The sequence below is a fragment of the Microcebus murinus genome, chromosome 12 (assembly GCF_040939455.1).
Source record: "Microcebus murinus isolate Inina chromosome 12, M.murinus_Inina_mat1.0, whole genome shotgun sequence".
Classification (NCBI taxonomy): domain Eukaryota; kingdom Metazoa; phylum Chordata; class Mammalia; order Primates; family Cheirogaleidae; genus Microcebus; species Microcebus murinus.
In genome coordinates this window covers 7975386-8000312 of record NC_134115.1, presented here as the reverse complement: position 1 = coordinate 8000312, position 24927 = coordinate 7975386, and the positions used below count along the sequence as shown (strand labels likewise).

The following is a 24927-nucleotide window of genomic DNA, read 5'->3' as shown; positions in this document are numbered from 1 at the left end:
GAAATAAATATGTTTTTTGTTTCTGGCACCTGTGGTCCCCAACCTTGCTACTATTTTAATTGCAATACTATGTATTAGACTCTCATGTGCAGGTTTCTTTTCTGTACCTTTAAATCAGGAATCAACGTTCTGCTTTGCATTTGCTAGGACAGCTTTCCATATTGTGTCAATGAATCCCTCAAGATTTAGAGATTCACCTACTATATTCTCTAGGCAGTTACTGCACTAGAGAATTTAAAGTAATTTTCCTCATATTAGAGTTTCACACTAATTCAATATTTGGATGAGTTATTAATGGCTGCTGACACTTTAGGTGTGATAATAGTATTTAACTTTAGTACAATTTTTAACTTCTTAAAGACATTAAGCATCATCCCTATGTGAACTAAAATAAAATCTTAAGCCCCCTGGCTGACTGAATGGACACCCCTCTTGGCCAAGGGGACTGCAGGAAGCTCTAAAGCTGAGTAGCTGGCCATGAGAAGTGAGGTCAGACATGCCTAGTCATGCACCCCTCTCTTCTTGGCATCCTTTATAGCTCATTATCAGGCCTAAGGCCACACAAGACAAAGCTTAAACCACACCTACAGGTTATCAATTTACACAACAGATCACCATGAGTTTCAGTAAATGTCTGGTGGCTTGTCTCACACCCTTACCTTAAGTGAAAACATTTCAGGCCTTTAGACAAAGCTTCATTTCTTTAACCAGTTAGAGACACAGGGATATATATTAATAAATGCACCTTATGTAGTAGATATTTTATAGATAGGGCTTTCTAAGAATATAAGTGTAAAAATATGGTGAAACATTTTTTGTCATTCAAATGATTTTTCATTGCTAAAACTAAAATTAAAAATAGTGAAAAAGTATTCTAAAAGTTTCTGAAACTATTATCATAGCTATTTGTAGACTATCAGGGCTATGAACTATTTTCCATAATAGCACATTATGATTAATTAATCATAACCATTTATATGTGCATATCCAATATCTAATATTTGAGGACAAGATCACATGGATCATCCAGTTTAATGCCCACAGATTCTTATGTGAAAATATGCAGATCTGGCCTTAGCTAACAGGGACAAAATAAATTAAATCCATCTGATGGTCAGTTACTAAGCAGTAAACATGCCAAACAAACAGATGATTATAATCTTCAATTAGAATAACAAAAACACTTAGATAATTGATTTATTAATAGTGGTTCCTAGCTAAATTCTTAACCTGGGCAGGTTGGGATCACCAGGGATGAGGAAGAGTGAAAACACTACAATTAATAAATTGCTCTGGGGTTGGTGGGAAGGTGCCCAGTAACTACTGGGGCGTGTAGAGCTGGAGATACAGCCGCGCCCTGAGCCGTCCAGGCAAAGGAAGGGAGATGCTGGTCTGTGCGCGGGACAAGGAGGCTGGCCTGGAGAGACTGACCCCAATATAGTACAGGAGTCCCCGCGTTACGGTTGAGATACGTTCCTGAGAATATCTCTAGGTTGGATTTGTATATAATTCAGATCCCCGATGAACGAGACATATCTGGTAATAGTAACAATAATAACAATACTATAATGGCTCATATATGGTAATAATAACATAACGTAATACTGTAATAATAATGCCATTTACTGTAATAATAAGTTGCAGAAACTTTTATGTTCTTTCTTTTAATTCCTAGGCTAATAGGAATGTTATGCTTATTTTGATCTTATAGCCAAATCAATAATGGCCTTTCTATTTCAATAATTAATCCGCTACTCTGCTTAGTAATAATTGATGCTTTCATAGAAGCACTGCTTTTCACATATTCCGTTATTCTCACTTATCCTTTATATTATAATTGTTCTGATCGTTGAGCGACTGAATCCTAAAGCTGTCCCAATGAATGGTGGTGTGTGGCCTTTCTCCAAAGGCTTAATTATTTCTACTTCATTTCCTTTGCAACCACCTGTCCCTTTGCTGCAGGCTCACCTGGACTTGCAGTGGACTTTTGCATGGTCATCAGGGTAAACACAAACTCACTAAATCAAATAAAAAAGTCAAGACATTAACAGACACAACAGTTTCTAAGAAAAAGAAAGAAAAAAAAAAAAAAGTCAAGACAAAAGTGATACTGTGTGTAAGCGACCATAAACAATGAGGCCAGCTGCTAGCATAAAGATGTTGCACCAACCACTTAAGCCATGAGAGTTTGTTTACATGCTTGGAAGAAACTAGTTCCCGAATTATTAATTTAATCATTTAATTATAAATTATCCTCATTGGGAGTCTTGGGAGCCCATCCATAAGTATGGAATGCCATTAAGTCAGGTCTTGCCTAACCGAGGGCTGCCTGTCCTAGGAAGACTGACTCTGACAATTGAGCCAACTCACCAGCGCTTACTTGGCGCCAGCTATGTGTTAACCACTGGTAAAGATTACGAGGGCTAAGAAAAGGGTGTGAGTCTTGGGGACAGTAGTGTAAAATTCAACACAGCAGACATTTATTATCCTTGAAGAGATCCTGATTTTGCAACAATGCCTACTATCTGCTAGAAGCAGGCTGATTGCGAAAGTCTCTGAGAAACCAGAGATGGCACCAGTATACTCTGAACTTTAAAAACACCAAGGGAAATCATTATAGGGAAATCGAGAGTTAAGAAGACTTATTGTCAATCTTACACAGCGAATTTGTCCCAGGTCCAAGTAAAATGACAAGTTAGATGAATTGTCTGCTTTTTAAAAAGGTATTTTAACATTTAATTAATGTGATCACTTAAAGTCAATAGCAGAATCTCTGTCAGAAACCCGATTGAACTGTGTAAAATATTTGGCTATATTCAATATATACAAAGGACTAAGTGGCTAGTTCTGCTCTTTTCATTATCTGAATTATTTTTTAAATGACCTTTAAGTTCATCTTGATACATACCTTGGATGCCTCATATTTCTGAGTGATCATTTCCTCAAAGTTGCTTATAGTGAGCAAACAAGAGGAAGCATTTGAGTTGTCTTTTTTAACATGAGCTATACTGTGTTTTAGTCTTTTTGAGTTATGATTCAAATATGGTAAATCAATTCATTTCTATTTTTTAAAAATTGGGATATTCAAGTATCAAATGACATTCAAATGTATTCTCAGTGTTTCATTTTTAAACAATTATATGTATTTAATTAATTAAACATATACAAATGTTCACATACACACATATTTTTTAAATAGGGCACTCCTGCTGTCACTGATTATTCATTAATTTTCTCTGTAACAGTTATTTTGTGTACACCTGAAATAATCCCACTATTTCAGGCCATGATTTTTTAGTGCTGGAGAGAACCTGAGGTTCCATAGCTCTTTATACTATGCCTCTAGATCTACTGAGACCTCAGCTGACTCACCCTGGCTCTCACAGCTAATTAATGGGAAAACGGGCACCACCACTCACATTTCTTAATTCCTAGTTCGGTTCATTTAATAATATTAGAATAAGGTGAAGTCATATTGTTCTCATTTTATTTATGTTAATAAACATTAATATATTCTAGTGGTTAGTAAAATATTCATTAAAATAATGAATTCTAGTGCTTACTTTAAAATAATTAAGGACAAGTGTTCACATAGCCAATTATAGATACTGATTCAAGTAAGAAGCAGTTTTGCATGCGACACCATTATCTATAATCCTCTGAAAATGACAGGGACAAAAATAGTACCATTCTTGCCTAATGTCACCTGCTACTAAGAGCTTGAGATGAGTCAGTGTGAGAACCAGAGGGGAGAGGGCGCAGACTCATCCTGAGGAGAAAGCTGGTGTCCCGTGTGGTTGCGTGACTTGCCTGCAGTCACAGAACCGGTCAGGACTTGGACTGTGTGCGGGTCTCTAACTTTGCAGCCCATGTTCTCCACCACGTGACGGGCCACCCACAGGAGACTCTACAACGCAGTGAAAGCCTTCAGCAGCCACAGGAACCAGCGTACTGCTGGAATGGTGGCCCCAGCCCCGTCCGTGTTCCTGAGGGGGCTGTGGCAGCCCCAGGTCACTCTGCAGCAGTCCCCCTGCACTTGCCCAGGTGCAGCCAGAGACAGAGCAGGGCGAGGAGGTCGCAGCAGCAGGTTAGAGGCTCTTCAGCAAGACACCTGTGCCCACGTGCTGGAGCACTTTTCTCTTACTTGTTTATTCAGGCGTCAAGGTTTCGGTGAGTCGCATTCCTCAAGGAGGAAGTGTTACGGAATGATCGGCCTGGTCCGTGCAAGGCCCTGCTCTTGCCTTGGTGTTTACTCACTCGCTCAGCACTCCTTTTCGTCTCCAGCATGGCTCACTCCCCAGTCCATTGTGTTTTATTTGTATGTATTCTTTAAAAAGATTGTAATTGTTTTGTTCACATACATCATTGTGTTATATCTTTCATTTTTTTTTACTGATTAACTCTTTACATAAATATAATTATACTACTCATACTACAGTGGTAACAATAATATACTCATTTTTAATAATCTATAGAAACACTTTAATTGCTTCATAAAATACCATCAGGGCATATGCTATGGTAATTACATTATGAATGATCTAAACTTAGCATTAAAACAATTTTTTCAGATAACACATAAAATAACAAAGTGTCTTACTCAAATAGTTTTGTTACCATACCTTATATATAGAGGAGCAGCTTAATAATATCTTTCATTCATGTAGTTCCTAAGAATTTTCAAGCCACTTTCAGAAAAATCCTCCAACAAGCTATAAACTGGGCAAAGAAGTTATTATTAATATTATCCCCATATTACTCATAAAGAGGCTGAGATTGCAGAGACTAAAACATGTGTCCAGTATCAGCCCAGCTGGGCAATTAAGGAAACAGAATTAGAATTCAAAGACTTGCAAACACTTTCTTACTCCAGACATGGTTCTGCCGCTTAACCAGGGCAGCTAAAAATAATAACAGTGTATTGAAATCAGAATCTCTTTTAGTACATTCGAGTGTTTGGGGAAGCTACTAATAAAACTGGAGTTTCTAAAGAATTGATTTCCTTTATTCAAGCCTTCCCAGCACCTTTGTGAGCACTCCTGAAATAATGTGTGAAATTGCACCGTGCAGTGGTAGCACCTGGTAGAGATTTAATAGCTATTTTAAAATTCAGACTCATTTCTATAACTCATAATTTAAAATAAAGATTTGAGGATAAAAATCCATTAAGACAGAAATGTTTCAAAATTACAAATCTCTAAGAGGCTTCTTAAAAATAATTGTTGATGAATCTTACATTTACAGTAAATTTCCTGCTTATGGCTGTTTATCTGAGTATTTAGTACTCAACCAAGAGCATCGATGAGTTTAACATTATGCAGAAAAACCAGGATATCACATGTCACCATCACTGACTCTGTCCTGTGATTGCTAGATTTGACCAGTGTCACTGCAAAAACTCAAAGTGGGGTGTAGGAAATATTTTAGTAATGTTTAGAAAACATATTTACATGTGAGTGGACCTCAAGCCACAGATTTTAGTCACTTTCATGTTATGGAAACTGATCATTTTATCTACAAGTATTCAATTTTTTTTTTTTTTTTTTTTGAGACAGAGTCTCGCTTTGTTGCCCAGGCTAGAGTGAGTGCCATGGCATCAGCCTAGCTCACAGCAACCTCAAACTACTGGGCTCCAGCGATCCTTCTGCCTCGGCCTCCCGAGTAGCTGGGACTACAGGCATGCGCCACCATGCCCAGCTAATTTTTTACATATATATATCAGTTGGCCAATTAATTTCTTTCTATTTATAGTAGAGACGGGGTCTCGCTCTTGCTCAGGCTGGTTTTGAACTCCTGACCTTGAGCAATCCGCCTGCCTCGGCCTCCCAAGAGCTAGGATTACAGGCGTGAGCCACCGCGCCCGGCCCAAGTATTCAATTTTAATATAACACTCAGTTGTAATGCCCTCAAAGACAGAAAATCCACATCAAACTTAAATGATTCTTTCTTTCAATAAGAGGGAGATTTTATAGACACACACACACACACACACACACACACACACAAATAGCAGAAGAATGCTATAAAGAAAATTATTTATAATCTTACAAATTCATTATGTACATTAACTAGTTCAATTATTCCCAAGATTGTCAGGTAGATATTATTTTCAACTTTAAAAAGAAAAATGATTATTTCTGCCAAGATTACATGGCTGATAAGACAGAAGAATCTGAAGGACTGTGGTTTCCAAAAACCATATTCTACACCTTCACTCTCAACAGAGCTATGCTTTCTACTGGTTATTCTAAAATGAAGATTTAAGCCTCTGTAAAACTGGTGAAGGCCGTACATTTCCACAAAGGGTGCTTGTCCCTATTCTCGTGGAGACAACTTATTATTGTCCCTATTTTTGTGTTTCCAACTTAACAAAACGGAGCAGGAACAGGTCTTTGTGTCTGTCATTCTTTGTATTTGTAGTTATATGTGCTCACCTATAAATTCATGTCTGTTCTGAAAACTCTCCAAGCAAACTTTGAATATAATGAATAAAAAACTACAATGCATATTTTTAAGACACATTATTTTACTGTAATATATAAGGTTATTTCAGTAATAAGCCCTGAATGTTATGTCAGTGAAATGCTGATATAAATCTTCCCTTTCCAAAATGTAGTGTCCTAAATTTCTATATTTTTAAAGAATAATGTTTCATTTGGTTTGTATCCTATGAAATTGGTCATAATTCTACATAAGATATGAATAATGTGATTGCTCCAAAACTCAAATAAATTAATATGGTCATACCTGTATTCATATATACTCAAACATTTGAATATATTTTAATCACATGTGATAAACGTTTGATTTCATATTCAGATCTCCAGAGTTGTAAAGACTATGTTCCTCATCTGCCCTATTCATAAATAATTATATCTATTTAAAATTTCTTAAATATTAATCTATTTTAATTCCATTAAATAAAAATAGACATTAAAAATTCTTTTTGCTGCATGATGCCGTAGTCACATCAATCGAAACTATATTTTCCAGAGTTTATACTTTAAAACAAATTAAGAATGAAATAATATTTGATATATAAAGACAGTAAGACAATTCTGATTAGAGAGGGTTTATTTGAAAGATTTTTATTGTATTATTTTGTACTGAGGTCTAAAAAATTTTGTTAGCTACAGACAAAATGGATTTTAATTCTTCAATCTGAATTTTAATGTTGGAGTCAAAATGTCCACAGGAGCTGAAGTTCCTAGGTTAGCTGTTTAACTGTTTTGTCTCAGATTCTAAACCTGAGTCAGAACCTAGGTAATGGGATTCAGAGTCTGCCGCAGGAACTGCAGCTCCTGGGGACGGCAGGGACCGAGTCCCGCCCGGAGCTGTGTTCCCTGTGAAGGGTTCCCCAAGAACGGAGAGAGCCCACCGGGACTGAAACACCAGCCAGACGCAATCGTGCCACGGCGCAGGGTGGCGGCCCCTCCAGAAAGTCTCTCTTCTCCCTGGACTGTAGCTTCTCGCGTGCGGGTTAAGGGTACAGGGCCGGGGTGACGTCCGGTCCCTGCCAGCTCTCTAGTTCCGGTCCCAGGGCCCTTCCGGGAGGTCCCGAGCACGTCACCGCCGTCACCGCCACGCTCGACGCCCTGCCGCACGGCGCCGTGGTTTCACGGGAGCCGCCTCACTGCCGGCGACCGGGGAGGGAAGATGTGCAGGGTGAGCACTTTAGACGAGCAAACTTCGTGGAGGCCATCATGCTTGTGGACATTCTAATGGTGCTGGTGAAATTGAAAATGCCCTGTAAACAAAGGAAACTCATGCAATGGCGACTAATCCAGGGGCTGAAAGAGGCCCTCACGTTGTTGTTAAAGATTAGCCGTGTTTCTTTTACGAATATAGCTGTTTACACATCGACAAAGTGAGCATGCGCCGCTCATTGGCATCGGAGCTAATGAAGTGGAGATTATATTCTGCAGACACATTGATCCCTTTCTCTGTTCTCTCCCAGGGATTTCCGGGAAACACAAATGCAGACAGCGTGGTGCACTGTAGACTCCAGCCTCCCATCGAAGCCAGGTTCCTGCGCTTCCTCCCTGTAGCCTGGAACCCTAAGGGCAGAATTGGGATGCGGACGGAAGTGTACGGGTGTGCATACAGTAAGTGGTGCTGATTCCCCGTGGGAAGTCTCTGTCGCCTGAGATGTTGTAAGAGCCAAACTGTAAAAGCCAACGCTGGCCTGAGTTGTTGAACTTGACTTTTTCTGGCTTTTTAAGTAACTGTGCAATTAGACTGATTTTTTGGAAAGCTTTTGGGGTCTACCAATGACAATGTGGACTTTAGTTATTGTTTTGTATAGCTAATTTAGAGATGGACCTGAACTGAAACATATCTGTCTTTAGATTTCCAGAGTTTAGCAAAGTGCTTGCAACATAGTAGATATCTCATAAACCCGATAGAGTTGAAACTAACAACACAGATACTGTTTTTCTGAAGCTGAGATGATGCTCAGTAGGGAATACTAAGTGATGCTGGGGTTGATTTCTCACGACGACTCAGTTCTTCCTGCTTTTCTCTGCTAACATGACCATGACACCTACAGTACAGCATGCCGTGCTTCACTTCCCTTCATGTGGTGGGAACTTATGTTTATGTATTAAGTCAGCTTATTATCTCATCTATTAGCTGTAATAAAAGTAGAAAGAATGGTGCCGACATGAATATAACAGAAACACAAAAAGCAAGTAATGAAATTGGATGGCAGTACATATACAGTTGTAATTTGATGATCCAGAACACACTTGTATTATTTCTTTACATGATTATCAAAATATCTTAAATTATTGTCTAAATGGAACAAAACTTAAAATATCCTGTATGGAACTGGAGAACAATTCAAAGAATAAACTGGATGGAAATGCCTTAAGTGGCTTAGATTTGGGTCAAGTTGGACTTTCATCTCACACTGGTTACACACAGCCACCCCCGTTCTCCACCTGGTCACAGCTTTAGTTTTGCAGAACATTAATTTTCCAAAGCATAATCATAATATCTGCCATCTATGCAGCATCTAATGTCTCAGCTACTGTTCTTTACATGTAATTCTTTAACCCCTGTACAGCCCCACTGATTCCCGAGCTCTGCCTCTGTTTTCCAGCGTTGGCATTTCCGTGGGGCTGAATGTCATGGTGCTGCTTCACCATCAAACTCCTCTCCCTCCATTGTTCTCTTCCTCCCGCCACCGCGCTCTCTGGGATCTGTCACTGGGCTCTGCGTTTCAGTGGCTAAGATGTCTGATACTTAGAATTTCTCTTTGATGCTATGAAATTAGCTTCTCCTCTCATTACTCTGAAACAACTTCAGGTTTGCTGACTTCAAAGCAGAACATGCTCTTTGATGGCGATTTGCCATTAGCTCGATGTTCCTTCATGAGGAGATACTACTCCAGTTCCTTGGGCTGAAGGTCAGTACCCAGAAGATCAAAGCTCCGTGCCTGGTCCCAGGGAGGGCCAGTGGGCAGTGCAGCTGTCGTGGAATCTGCTGGCACTGTGAGCTTCTGTAAACATATGCTGTTGGGCATAAGGGAATATTGGGAAAAAAGAAAAAGAAAAGCCGAACATGCAGACAAATAATACATCACCACTACTAACCAACTCAAAGTAATTCTTTAGAAAGAATGGGTCTTTACATTGTCTTCCTATCCTTAGAAGAATAATCATTCAAGTACAGTGATTTTATTTTTGTTGCTGACAGTAATATTATTATATGGTTAATAATATATGGTTATTATATTATGTATGGTTTATGTTACTAATGAAGGTTTTAGCATTTTTATTTTTTTCCCCAATGCCCTTTTTGTATTCTCAAACTTTATCATTGCATATGGTGTCACTTACGGGCAGCATCTCTTCTGAGTTTTATCTTATCTACTCTTCTATACCCCATTTACAATGATATTCTCATTACCCCTTCAAACATTGTGCGTTTCCACATATTCCTGGCTTAGTATATGCCTTTTCTTCACTTCCACGTCTAGAGTGGGGCGTGGGTGTGGGGTGCTCCCAGAGCCCTGCTCCCCTGCACAGGTGGCCACAGGCCCTTCTTGACACTGCCGTGTCTCCTGGTTCCCAGGTGTCTTCCCGTGCTCCTCTCTTTCTTGCCCTCCCCTGAGGTTAACGTTGTCTGCAGGTTGGTTCTAGACCTCTTATCCTACTCCCAAGCTCTCTCTGAGCCTTTATCCACGTGCACAGTTCACACTAGCATTTGCACACTGGCCAATAACTTCCAAATCTATACGCTCAACCAAGATCTGAGGAGCTTCAGCTTCTGGTGCCACCTCCGTAGGTCACCTCTCTGCACTGGGCCTGTGAGCACTCAAAACAGCGATCTGAGATGGGATTGTCATCCTCTCTTCTCCTCTAGGAAATATCTGCTCCTTTTCCGTTGTGTTCTACCTAATAAAATCATACCAATAGCCACCCATTGACTCAAACCTGACTCTGCCTTCTAAACAGGTTGCGAATCCGTCCATCTCTCCCTCCAGGTTAACCTACATTAAGCGCCTCCTAAATGAGCTACTTGTCTCCGGTCTTGACCTCGCCAGTCTTTGTTCCGTACTGTATTCAGATTGATTCCCAAAGTGACGCAAAGTCAGTTCTCCAAACATGCTTGAAGATGCACTTAAGACACTAGGTTGGTTTCCCAAAGCCCTGAGTCTGAAAAATAAATTTCTTATGCTCTAATGCCGTCTGGGCCTTCAGTGGCATCTCTCAAGATTAAGAATAAGAAGGGGACACCCAGGTTCTTATGCCTGAACCTGAATCCATGACTCATCTGTCTCCCTTTGCCCTCCATGTCCAATGAACCTCCAAATTGTGTACTCTAACCCCAAATTATACTTTACATGATTTCTGTTCTCTTTACCTCTACTCACCAACTTAATCCAAACCTGGTTTCACCCAGATCACTAAGATTGCTTTCTAATTTTAGGTCATTCTGTCCCTACTCATAGCTGACTACATTATTCTCCACACTGCAGCTCAAGTTACCTTTAAAAAATGCAGATCTGATAGACTTATATTCCTGTTCAGTACTTTCAGTGGCTTTCCTTTGCTGTTAAATTAACATTCAGACTCCCAGCAAGGCCTGAGTGACCTTGTCCCTGAATAGTTCTTCGATCTCACCTCTTGCCACCATCCCCCACGTCACCTGCTACCTGTCCGCTGCCGACTGCACCAAGCTTTCTGTGGGCTCAGAGCCTCTGCATCTGCGGCTCCTCTGCTTCAAATGCTCCTTCCCTGTGCTTTCAACTGTGTTGGCTTCTCATCATTCAGATCTTAGTTTCAGTGGCACTTCGCAGGCCCTCAGTTTAAATTTATTTTCTCATTATGAATTCTCATGGAAGTCTACAGTCTGACTTCATGTGCTCCAGTCGCTTTTGGTAAATGTATCTATATCTCTCCGGTTGGTGGTCTAATTTCTTTCCTCCTTGTTAGATTTCAGGGTACATGAGGTAGGTAAGATATTTACAGCTGTAGCACCAACACCTAGTACAGTGAGTACAGTGCTGGGAACATACTGAGTGCACAGTTGCTCTATGTTGAATGAATGAATGGGCCATTCAGAAAAAAACTCTGATAGAAGATAATGAAAACTGAATAATTAATGAATCCAAATTTCAGATATTTATTTTACTTTTGTACTAACAATACAGGTAAGGTGAGTATGTTAGAAATTAAGTTTTTATGGATTTTGTTATTAAAAACAAGTAATATCTCCAGTAATAATAGCAAATATAAGAATTTCCAGTTATATTTCCATACTTTCGCTGGTTATTTGATATATTTGTGTAGTAGGAAAGGCAGATATTAACACCCAAATATTCCAAATAAACAATCTGAGAATCCACATTTCAGAGACTTCAGTGTAAAAACTACAGATAATTATCAGAGACAAGGAGAGTACTCATGTCTTCTGACTACCAATTCCATGTCCTTGATGGATAATACCTACAAAATGTTTATAAAGGGTAACTATATGGACACCTGTTTGATGTATTGAGATAGCGATTGGTGGCAGCAACCTCCTTGCTACTGCCAGGGTGTCAGCAGCAAACCATGCCATCCCTGTGTTTAAACATGTGCTATTCGATTCTGTGTCTTCCTCTTCTTTACTGTGACAATTTTATTTTTTCTCAATTTCAGAGTTCTCTAAATCACTCTGCTTTCTTTTATATTAATGCAAAACATAGAACAGTCCTTCTCTTGTTGTTTTTTCAAGTGCTTAGGGTCCTTTCCAGCTCTTTAATTCCCAACCCAGTAATGCAGATTTTAGGGGCCTGCATTCTGCTATCCATGCTAGGGCTGTATTGTTTTCACTAGATAATACTCTAACTTACTTTTGTCTGATTCCAGTTTCTGTTAAATTAGGATTGTAATTGTAATCTGTTAAATTAGGATTCATTCGTAACTTGTGGGCAGTAACTGATGAAGGATAAAAGAGAAAGGTTAGTATTCAAAGTTGACTTCATAAATAACCAAGAAGAGCTTAGTTGACAACTTTTCTCTCCCTTAATGGTGGAAAATTTGAGGGTGGGTGGGGGTCTAGGAGGGGAGGACTCTTTTTTTTGAACTTTAATATTTAGAGTATAGCTCAGATAATTAATAGAATTCCGAAGTGTCCTTCTCATGAAGAACTCTTTTATGATATCCCAAATGAAAATAATTTTTATTATGCATGATTCATTTTTTCACCTATTTTGTTACATTTGCTTATAACTTAGTCTTCAAATAGCGCTACGTGCCATTCAGACCTGTGTTATTTAGCTATGCTATTACCAATGAGTCCTTTTCTTATTCACCGTTCTAGCTTCACTTGTGATTAGGCTGAACTGTGTATTTGCCAGGTTTGCAGATCAAATACAGTTGAATATTGGCAGTTTCACATGGATTAACTTAGAGCTATATTGTTCTCTGTAGGAACAACACAAAGCAAGTGGATGTTTTTAGTAAAACAAAATAAATCGTGACTGGAGAAAATAAGCACATTTTATTATCTCCCTTCTAAAATTTTACTTGTGCTTGATTAGATTTTGGGACACGGAAAATTTTCATAACTCATGAGACAGTCGAAGTTCCGTGTTGCCTCGGTGGTGTTCCTCCCTTTCCACACGCCTTTGATTTTCCAGCGCTGTCGCATGTGCGTGTCGTGGTCGCTGGCGTCACTGGCGCCAGCTCTGCAGCCCCCTTGCCAAGGCCTCGGCGTGAGTGGCTTGCGCTTCTCTGCCCGTGTTCCAGTGAGCCACGTCCTGCTCTGGCTGACGATGGCAGCACTGACGGGCGCCAGTCCCAGCGCCACACCTGCAGGGCCTTGCTCTTTCCCGCTGCTCTCCTCCACGTCCTGCCCGCGAGCTGAACACGCCTGAGCTACTTCGTTTCACTAACAGGAAGAGAGACACCTGCTTTACACGGGCTGAAGCTATTTCATTAATGCATATTGATTGGGAATTGTTTTATCTTCTTTAAAAATTGATTCTTTTATCATTCTGAAATATCGTTATTTATCTCTAATATGCCTCTTGCCTGTTAGTCTACATTCTCTGATGACAGGAGCGTATAGCTATGCCAGCTTTCTTTTGGTTAGTGTTTGCATGGAATATCTTTTTCTATTCTTTACTTTCAGACTTTCTGTGTCTTTATGTTTAAGAACTCTCTATTTCTTAAATCCAATTTGGATATCATTGAGTTTTAGTTGATATATTTTATTTAGCCCATTTATATTAAATGTAATTCCTGATATATTTGAAATTGTAGCTGTTTACTCTTTGTTTTATATTTGGCTCACCTGTTCTATATTCCTTTTTTCTCCTTCGTTTCTTATGTGTTAATCAAGTTTTATTTTTCCAATTTTTCCACTATTGTTTGCTATTTTAATTTTACATTCTACTAAAGACTTCAAAGTGCACCATCAACTAGTGCTTTTATCACTTTCCAAACAACAATAGGATTTAAGTTACATCACTTGAAATCCCTCCCATTATGTGCTATTTGACATGTTTTAGTTTCTATACACACATATGTATGTGTGTATATATACTTTATATCAAAATATTTAATATTAATATTATAATTTTTTTACAGTTAGTATTCACTTAAATTTACCCACATATTTACCTTTCCTGAATTTTTATCCTTCTCTCTGAATCAAATCCTTTCTGCTAGAAAAACTCCTTTTAGTATTTTTCTTAGCACAGTTTATTGGTGACACATTTTCATAATGTTTATTTTCTTGGGAAATGTCTTTATTTTATATTTATTTTTGAAGCCTATTTCAGCTTGCTGTAGAATACTGTTTTTATTTTCTTTCAGTCTTTTAAAATGGCATTACATTGTTTTCATCATTTCTGGTAAGAAATCAACAGACAATTGATTTCTATTCCTGTAAAGGAAGTGTATTTTTTTTCCTCTGGTTACTTCTTTTTTTAAAATTTAGATTTTCTTTAATGTCTCCAAGTCACATTTTAAAACAGGTGTCTCAATAATTTTCCCTATAAAATTTATTTTGTAGGCACTGTTGGATTTACTTTTTTTTCAGAGTACTATGGTACTACAAATGATTTGGTTACATAAATTGCTTTTGCACTGCCTGACAAAGGTGTGCATCCCCCAGACAGCTAGATTTACCTATCCACTCCGCCCTCCCACCTGCCCGACACCCTACGCATGTTACTTCCCATATGTGCACATTAGCATTCATCAACTAGTACCAATTTAATGGTGAGTACATGTGGTATTTGTTTTCCCATTCTTGTGATACTTCCATTAGAAGAAATCACAGCATCAACAAAAATAAATAAATGGGACCTGATCAAATTAAAAAGCTTCTGCACAGCTAAGGAAACTATCACTAGAGCAAATAGACAAGCTACAGAATGGGAGAAAATATTCGCATGCAACACATCTGATAAAGGGTTGATAATTAGAATCTATATAGAACTCAGGAAAATCAGCAAGAAAAAATCAAACAACTCCATTAAAAAGTGGGTAAAGGACATGAACAGAAACTTTTCAAAAGAAGACAGACTAATGGCCAAGATACATATGAAAAAATATTCAACATCTATAGTCATCAGGGAAATGCAAATCAAAACCACAATGAGATATCACTCAAAAGTAGTTACTTTTAAGATTTTTGTTTTTTCTGTCTTTGATTTTCAGCAGTTTTACTTTGATGTGGCTATTTTAGTTTTCATTAAACTTATCCTCTTTGGATTTTGCTACATTTCCTTTTTCTATAAATTGATAAATTATCAGTTCAGATAATTCTCCACTATTATTTATTTCAGACATTTCCCCTGCCTCTCGTTCCCTTTCCTTCTTTCAGAGATTTCAATTACATCTGTCTGAGATGTCTGTATCTTATTGTCTTCCCTCTCTTGCGGGGGAGAGTAGTTGAGGCAGGCCCATGAGGAGATCAGCTGCTTCTCCCCGTGGAGCCAGGTCCCTAAGATAGGGGTCACCACAGAGGATAAGGAAATTGATAGGAAACAGAGAGAATAAAAGAATACGCAGAGACTAAGGTGTAGTTTATGTTTTATATATAAAAAGATCAGATATAACACAGCGAGGTACTCAGGAGACTGGCGTATCCCCATAACTGCCAGCAATATGGTTAGATTCATACAGGGTTTTATAATCACAGACATCAATTACCAGTCGTCAGGGTAACATATTTGCATATCAGGGAATGCTGTTGCTAGGGATACAGGTAGTGAGTTGGGGTCAAAGGTCTTCTCAAAGGGCTTCTCATCTATCTAGGTGAACAAACAGGTACAAAGTCCTTCAGGGGTTAACTTCTAATTTCTAAGAGGTAGTTGTCAATGAACAAAGGTATAACAAAAGGGGTATAGTGACTCTATATTTCTTTGATTTAGTTATTATGGACTTAAAGGTAGACAGACAGGAGAGAGCAGGAACCCCATCTCTATAAAACAGGTTGTTTATAACCACCGGGGCACATCTCTGGGCAGAGATGGTGGTGAGGGCACTCACCATCTCCAGCTCCCATCCTGTGGGCCGTATTTGCCTTGTCTTGTCTTTCAATACACAGGGAAGCTCACAGATTTTGAGGAACCTGGAAGCCTTCCTGGAAAACATCCCTGCCGGAGATTTGAGAGCTCTCCCACGATAGCAGCCTCTGATAAGTGAACCATTGAGTTCACACATTCCTTCACTGCAAAACCCTGCAAACTCCTGTTTCTGTCTTTAATATAGTAATATAGGGTGATACAATAAAATAATGGTCTTGTGAGCCACATTTCATTAATTCCTCAATTATATTTCTCAACACTTTCTTTGTGTTTTACTCTCTTCCCACTTTCTTTCTCTCTCCCTCTTCTCTTCCATGCTTTTCTCTATTTGTGCTGCAGCGTAGACAACATGTACTGCTTTGTCGGCTATTTAGGTTAAGTCTGAAATGTCCAATTTCCTTAAGTGCTAAATCAGTTAATATCTCTGACATTTCACTTTGACACTTCTTGTTTTATTTTTATTGTGAAGGTACATCCTCAGTCTTGAAAACACATGTTTTGGCCTGTGCGTATCTTTTACTTTTTTTTATTAGAGCAATTTCTGTGAAACTACGGATAAGTCAAAAATTTGTGTTATTTTTGAAAATGAGAACCAATGCAGTGTAGACAGCTTGAAATATCAACGGAGTGTTTGGGAAGGATGTGGCTACGAGTGCACAGTACATAGATAGTTTGAGAAGTTCTGTTCTGGTGATTTTGATCTTGAAAATGAGTCACGTGAGAGGCTCTCTGAGGACCTCGGAGGATAACGATGAACTGAAAGCCGTAGTGGAAGCGAATCCATCCCAACTATGAGTGAATTAGCAGCAAGGTTTGACGGTACTGTTCCAACAATATTGGACCATCTGAAACAAATGGGCAAAGTAAAGAAGCTGGATAGATAGGTTCCACATAAATTAAATGAGTGTCAGAAGAGAAATTTTTCTCAAAGTGTGCCTTTCTTTGCTGTCATGACATAAAGACAAACATTTCTACACTGTATTGTTATGTGTGATGAAAAATGGATTCTTTTTGGCAATCACAAGCATTCCACACAGTGGTTTGATAAAGATGAAGTGCTGAAACACAGTCCAAAACTGAATATGCACCAAAAAAAGCTACGGTATCTGTTTAGTGCTCTAGCACTGGTATTAGCCACTACGACTTCATGAAACCGGTCAGTCGATTACAGCGGATGTCTCCTGCACCCAATTCGATGAAATGATGAGGATGCTTGTAATTAAGCAGCCAAGATTGGTCAATAGAGACAGGCTAATCCTCTTGCAAGACCATATATCGCAAAAAACAACGCTATTCAAACTGGAGAAGCTGGACTTGGAAACTCTCTGCCATCCACTGTATTCACCAGATCTTGCACCAACTGACTACTTCTTCCAGGCTTTGGACCACTTCTTGCAAGGAAAAATATTCCGTTCTCAACGAACTGTGGGAAAAGCCTTTCACGATTTCATCACCACTTGCTCTGCAGGCTTCTTCGCTGCTGGCATAAATAAGCTACTGTTAAGATGACAAAACTGTGTCGATAGTTTAGGCGCATATTTTGATTAATTGTACTGCTTTTTGTTTGAGATATAACAAATACACTTTTGATTCAACGTCGGACATTTCATATTGAATAACCTAATAGTTTACTAACCTAATCTTCTGCTGTGAGCAATCACAATTGGTTGTTAAATACAACAAATGAGTCATTGATTTCAGTTATTGCAATTTTCAGTTTGGGGATTTCTACTGATAGATTCTAGTGAAATTCTCCCTCCTATCTATGTTCTTGAAAATGTCAATCACATTCATTTTAAAGATTATTAGCTAACTTTAATGTCTAGATTACCTCTTGCTCTTTTCTACTGTTTGTTTTTTCTCTTGTTCCTGTTTTCGATGTCTTGATAATTTTAGTTGTATTCCAAACATTTTGTACGAAAATCTGTGGAGGCTAGAGAGGACAAAATGGGCCTCGGAGAGTCGCCATCCCAGCCTGCAATGGGCTCCCAGATGAGGCACAGATCTTAATTCAAGTAAGGGTGTAGCTGACTCAGGCAGGGTCTCCGTCTCTCATAGGCGGGTTTGTATCTCACATCTGCAGTACGGTGCTTCTTCAGTCCCAACTGTGATTTGAGGATTTTCATCAGAACTTGTCTCTGACAATCCCTGAATTCCACTCTGTGACTCCTAATGATCAGGAGTCTGCAGAGACCTCTGCCTCGTGGCCCAGCCTCTCAGCTGTCCTGCCACTTTCCACTGGGCTTCCTGCTCGCTTGCTCACGGCTCCTCGGGAACTGACAAATGCTTCCAGGGTAAAAGCAGGAGGAAGTGTTCTGAGTTTATCTCCTTTCTAAGATCTTGATAATTTCAAGTCCTGGCTGCCTTAGTAGCTCTTTAATACTTTCAAAAAGATTATTTAAACTTCATTTGATACATATTTTCTACTTGTCCTTAGTGAGAAGTTCAGTCTTCTGCAGGTTTGCCTGTCCTAACTGAAAGTATAACTACATTTATTTTCAAGTCATGGAAATGCATTGAGGAAAACAGAGTGTTTACAATATGTATATAATTTCTTCATATACTGTGTCTAAAATACAATGTACTTAATATTTTGAAAATTATCTTGCTACAAAACTCTGAAGTGCTAATTAGATTTCAACAGACATTTGAAAAGAAATAAATAGAAACTCAAAATAAGAAAAAAAGTCAATCCATATCTATCAGTAGTAAGTTGGAGAACTGGAATGTGAACCAGCTCACAGTGGATTCCAGATATGTAAGTGACTATTTTATGATACATTTTTACCAGGAGAATGGGAGAAGAGGAAAGAGAAAAAGGGAAGAAAAAAAAGAGGAGAAAAGTCAAGCATAACAATTGAGAGGGGAGATCAAGGCCTTCCCTGAAATGTAGAACCAAGGCCTGTTTTCCCTGTGTTACTGTCCCCAGAAGGAGAGACCATGATGTGAGTGAACAAAGGCAAATATTTCCTTGGAAAGCTTTGCATCTTTATGGATTGGGAGATCCAATATTATTAAATTAATCTCCTCCCAAAATTGATCTGTAGAATCCCAATAGACCTATCCCAATCTATTATTACACTAAAACCAACCAGCATTGCTAGTCATTAGAGAAATACAAATAAAATCACAATGAGAAACTGCTTTACACCTACCAGAATGGCTAACATTGTAAAGGATGGAAGCACTGAAGTGTTTTGTGAAGATACGGAATGCTCATACATTGCTGGTGAGAATGTGGAAGTGTTGCTACCACTTTGGAAAACAATTTGACATTCTTCTAAGTGAAATATGCACTTACTGTATAACTCAGCAACTCTACTCCCATGCATTTACTCAGGAGAAAATGAATGCATATGTCACACAAAAATGTGTGCATGAATGCTCATGGCAACTCTGTTTATAAGAGCTAAAACCTGGAAACAGCTCAAATGTCTATCAACAGATTAATGGATAAATTGTCATACAGTTAAATACCCTACAGCAATAAGAAAGAAACGACTTGATAAATGCAACAGCATACATATATCTCTGAATCATGCTTAGCAAAAGAACTCAGGCACAAAAGAATATATATATGTTCAATTTTATGAAATTCTAGAACAGGCACAACTAATCTGTAGTTAGAGTAGATCTTTTGTTGACTGGGTCTGGGTTTAGGGGGATTAATACAAATGGCAATTCATGAGTTGATACGAAATGGTCTATTCCTTGTTTTTTTTTTGGCAATCACAAAGTATATATTATACATTGGTTAAAATTCATTGAACTGTAACCTTAAATAAGGGCATGTTATTATATAAAAATTATAACTCTATGAAGATGATATTCATGTTTCCATATTGGAATTAATATGCAATTTTTTTGAGAAAATAAATTTCTGTAATCTACCCATTCTCTCTGATAAATCATCTTTCAGATTTACTGTACATCATAACTGCCTAGTTTGCTTATTAAAAATGCGAAGCCCTGGGTCTCACCCACAGAAATCCTGATTCATGGTTTGATCTGATCTCCTCTTCTAAAGTCTCCAACTGATGACTCCTAGTTGATTTAGATTAGGATGGTCCATAAGGCACTTCAGGAAAATTTCTGTGGATTAGTAGTGGTTTTTTTCTTTTTTAAATTGTCAGTGTTTACACTTCTTAGGGTCTTGCTTTTTCAATTATCATTTTCCTCTGAATATTGATGTGTCTCCCATGGGAAGAGATGCAAAGCAGGATTGGGAAGAGACAAGCCCCTGTTAGGAACTACAGTGAGTAATGAGAAGTCAGAGTTAAGAGTACATTTTGGGTGTGAAACATGTAAAGCTAAAAATGTGGTTCAAGGAAATAGCAACTCAAGAAATAAACTATTTCTGCCTCAGCTTTTCAGAGATTTCACACTTTGCAGGAGTCTAAAGTAAGTAGACTCCTTCCCTATTCATTCTTAGAAGTCATTCTGGGCCAAATGTCTGTTTACAGAAGCATCACTGGGAATGTGGCAGAAATAATCATATTTCAGAATATATGTCCTCTTTTCTATACTGTATGCTGCTGAAAATAATTCATTACCGTATGCATTTTATCTTTCACCTAGCACTTGGAAGGCTTTCCGTGAATATTATCTGCATGAATGAGGGCATAACACATTTTAGCAAAATTACTTCTGACACAGTTCTTCCCAGACATGTGAATGTTTTCTGACAAAGTTCTTTATCTTACAAGAATCAGTGTGTGGGTACCTTGTGAACACATCTGTCCTTAGTTCCTTTCCAATATTCTTGGAGGAAACGATGACGTGATAATTGTACCAATAACATTCAAGTATCATTTCTAACTTCTTGTTCTCCTCTAACAGGAGAAAATGAAATAGATACACTTCTAAGTAAGATTTAGGTCACCAGAGTCATCTAAGGAACAAGCCGACTGGCAGAAAAGCAGCCCTGTACGCGCAGATGGTTGTCAATCTCTTCCTCTTTGCTGAGTAGGATCTAATCATGGGACTTGGAAATCAAAGATTCCCTGGGTTCTTCAAAAATTAAATTTTACATCATTTTAACCTGTCCACTGTGCTCTTTTAAACTAATTTCTGCCTCTTTTCTCTCCCCAGTGCCCTAAAAATAATGAGGCAGACATCCACCGAGAGCACCCCATGTGCCAAGCACTGTTGTAAAACTATAGATACCAACTCATTCAACCCTCACAACAAGCTGTGAGAGAGGAAGGTTTGTATTCTCACTTCATATAGGAGGAAACTGAAGCACAGAGAGGCTATGTAGCCTATCCAAGATAAAACCAGGATTCCAGGATTCCAGTCCATATGGTATTCTCTCTGAACTACTTATACCTATATAATATATATATATATATATATATGTATGTATGTATGTATGTATAGGCTGGTAGTGGGACTAGACCAAAAGACTCTAAATATATAAGTACAAATTTAGCCTCAATACTTGAAAATGTGGCTCCTGATCCACTGGTAGTGGACTAACATATAAGGATCCATATTGCTAATATTGATAGAGATTCAGTAGTCAAAACTATATATATATAGGTATAAGTAGTTCAGAGAATACCATATAGGCTGGAATCCTGGTTTTATCTTGGATAGGCTACATAGCCTCTCTCTCTGTGCTTCAGTTTCCTCCTATATGAAGTGAGAATACAAACCTTCCTCTCTCACAGCTTGTTGTGAGGGTTGAATGAGTTGGTATCTATAGTTTTACAACAGTGCTTGGCACATGGGGTGCCCTCGGTGGTTGTCTGCCTCATTATTTTTAGGGCACTGGGGAGAGAAAAGAGGCAGAAATTAGTTTAAAAGAGCACAGTGGACAGCTTAAAATGCTGTAAAATTTAATTAATAAAGCTAGTAATTACAAACTAAATACATATAAAATTATACAAGCACTTTCTACTTTAAACCAAAATCTAAGCTTTCTCCATTCATTTTGGATGGCAGGCTCTATATTCTGAAAATGTTGAGGAACTTTGAATTCTTATTATAAACATGATAAGTGACCCTGATTGCTCAGTATCCCACTACATTTTCTATTTATATAATTGGATTTCATACAAATGAATTTTTTCCAAAAAGGTTTCTGATAAAAGATAATATTAAATGTGATCCTGAATGATATTATTTTATTTTAGAGTTTTCATTCAAATACATATTGTAGTGGATTATTTGTATTGATTATGGCTGTAAGAAGTTTTGTTTGCTATTACAAGTGTTTTAAAATGTTAAAAATATGACTTTTGTGGCCAAATGAGGGGAGGGTTCACCTTTAGAATTACTTCTAAGCACTGAGACTTGAAATTTTGCTTCCCCCTGGGAAGATCGTATTCAAGAGAGACTCCTGGCAGTCTCCCTCACCAGCCCTCAGAGAGCAAGCTGCTGCTTACTTGCGGACTAAATGCTCTCCATCCCAGACATCATTTTTGTTTAGTTTCATATTTTTTTATGTATTAGCTTTACAAATCACAGTTGAGTATCTTATGCTGTTTTTTTAAAACTTGAATTTTTTATTTATTCATTTGTTTCTATTTAAAAATACATATTATGAGTTAAAAGCATATTATTGTTAAATTTCTAATTACAAGCATTAGCAATCACAATGGAGAGAAAATGAAGGCATTATCTAGAGGACAAAAGAGTTTCAAGGTCATTGCTTATGTCTCTTTTACTTGATAACTTTTTTACTATTCTATTTTGCCTGAGGGAAACATTCCTGGAAATATACTCTACATGCTTTAGAAGATCAATACTACTATTGCAGAGTAATAGTAGTTGTAAAGGGAATGGGGGAAAAATAGGTTGAAATAATCCAGGCTAAACCCTTTTGGGATCAAAACCTTCTTTAGTGAACTAAAATAACCATAACCATAATCATAATAAAGCCCAAATATTACCATTGCCTTTAAGCAACAAAGACACAATAAAAACATAGCCATGGCGTTGTCAAAATGTGAAAGTCTCTAGTCTATCTTTTTTAAGTTTCCCTTAGTTTATGGTCATGTAATTATCATAGATGTCTTCATTTGGATTTGACAGAGAGTTTTGTTTTTTATCATGCACATAATTAGTTATATAACAAGGAATAATTGTTTAATTTACATATATTTTACACAGAATGTGGTATTTATTCATTATGTACTTGATGCATTAATTCTTTATATAAACCAAATGTGAGAAAATCAAACTTTAAAAATTTTAAATGAGAGCTGCATAAAATAGACAATTTTTGAGGTATGGTTTACTGTATAAATTTTGGATAATGTGAGTGAAATGGATAGCCATGTAAAAAAGTACTAGTAATATTTTTTGTGAAATTAAAAATGATAAGTGATGCCTTCTCATTGGCTTGAATGACATCAGCTAGTCAGCTTCATATAGCTTCTTAATTTATTGGTTTTTCATGCATCTTCACTTATTACTTGAATATATTTCTCAAAGGACAATTGCTTCTTTGTCTTCTTTCTTACTTTTGAAAAAGATGAGAAAATTTTCTGGATAATATTAATTCATTTTTGTGTCTATTGTTTGGTCTACAGTTGATTTTGACAAATGTTGTTTTATATTATTAATAAAATACAACTTGTTTTCTTGATCTGCTGAGTGTATGTGACATTTATAGTGAAATCACAGGACCGCATCAGAAAGCTGAGAGAACGTGGCAGTGTTGTAGTTCTGACAGCTGCAGCAGGAAGATCCAAAATAATGTCGTTAAGATCATGCTGTCTCGACAAAGCATCCAAGAAAACCAAGCACGGGTCAATCTGGGGCAGTCAGGGTTCTCCAGAGAAACAGAGCCAACAGGATGCGTTTCTCCAGAGAAACAGAAACAGAGAGAGAGTTATTTTAAGGAACTGGCTCACCCGATCACAGGGGCTGGCAAGTCTGAAAAATGCAGGCAGGTTGGAGATTCCCTGAGATCAAGGGAAGAGTTGATGTTGCAGCTTGAGTTCAAGGTCAGTCGGGAGGCAGAATTCCTTCTTCCTTAGAGAACCTAAAGTTGTTGTTTTTTTCCCTCTCTCTTAGGGCCTTCAACCAATTGGATGAGGCCTACCCATATTATGGAGGTTAATCTGCTTTAATCAAAGTCTATTGATTTATTGTTAGTCACCTCTAAAAAGTACCTGCGCAACATCTAGACTGGCATTTCACCAAAAACTGGGCATGGTGGCCTAAACAAGCTGAAACATCACAGTTCCTGTTAGCAATAAAATTAGCCAAGGGTTAAGAAAAATATTACATATCAATTTATTTAATATACAGAATCTTTACTACATGCCTAAAGCAGTATTTAATAAATACGTTCGGTTTGTGTATATATCTTTTACATATAGAGAAAATCTTTACTCTAAAGTTAATACATGTGTAAGAATCAAGAGAAGATAAAGCTACTGGGAATGAATAGGTATTTAAACTGGGTGACACTGGCACTTAACCTATGAATGAGCTTGGTGCAGGGGCACACCTGTAGCCCCAGCTCTTCAGGAGGCTGAGGCAGCAGGACTGCTTGAGCCCAGGAGTTTCTGGCCACTCTAGACAACAAAGCAAGACCCTGTCTCTAAAGAAATAAAATAAAATAAAATAAAATAAAATAAAATAAAATAAAATAAAGAATTCATGTAGTAGAAATACAACTTCTTTCCTGATTGTTTTTAATCAAACAGAATGAGAAGAATTAGGCCACTCTAAAGGTGCCATTGGGAGAAGATTAATTAAAGTATTTCTAGATGATGAAGTTTGGGAAAACATTAGCAAAGTCTAACAGTGAGTATTAGTTATATCAGTTCATGATGCCAACAGAAAATATGTTAGTATCAGTTTCCCCCTTTTATGAACAGACTAGAAATGTACCGTATGTCTTTGTGTGTGAGAGAGAGATGTGGTGTGTTGACCTG

At 37.9% G+C, this 24927-nt stretch overlaps 1 protein-coding gene across 1 annotated transcript in view; it reads left to right on the top strand.

Moving 5' to 3' along the window:
• The window catches only part of LOC105881341 (contactin-associated protein-like 3), a 201165-nt gene that overhangs the window by 79338 nt on the left and 96900 nt on the right, over positions 1-24927 (top strand). The window contains exon 4 of the mRNA XM_020289234.2: positions 7958-8105. Coding sequence (XP_020144823.2) covers positions 7958-8105 — 148 coding nt within the window. The remainder of the gene's footprint in view (positions 1-7957; positions 8106-24927) is intronic.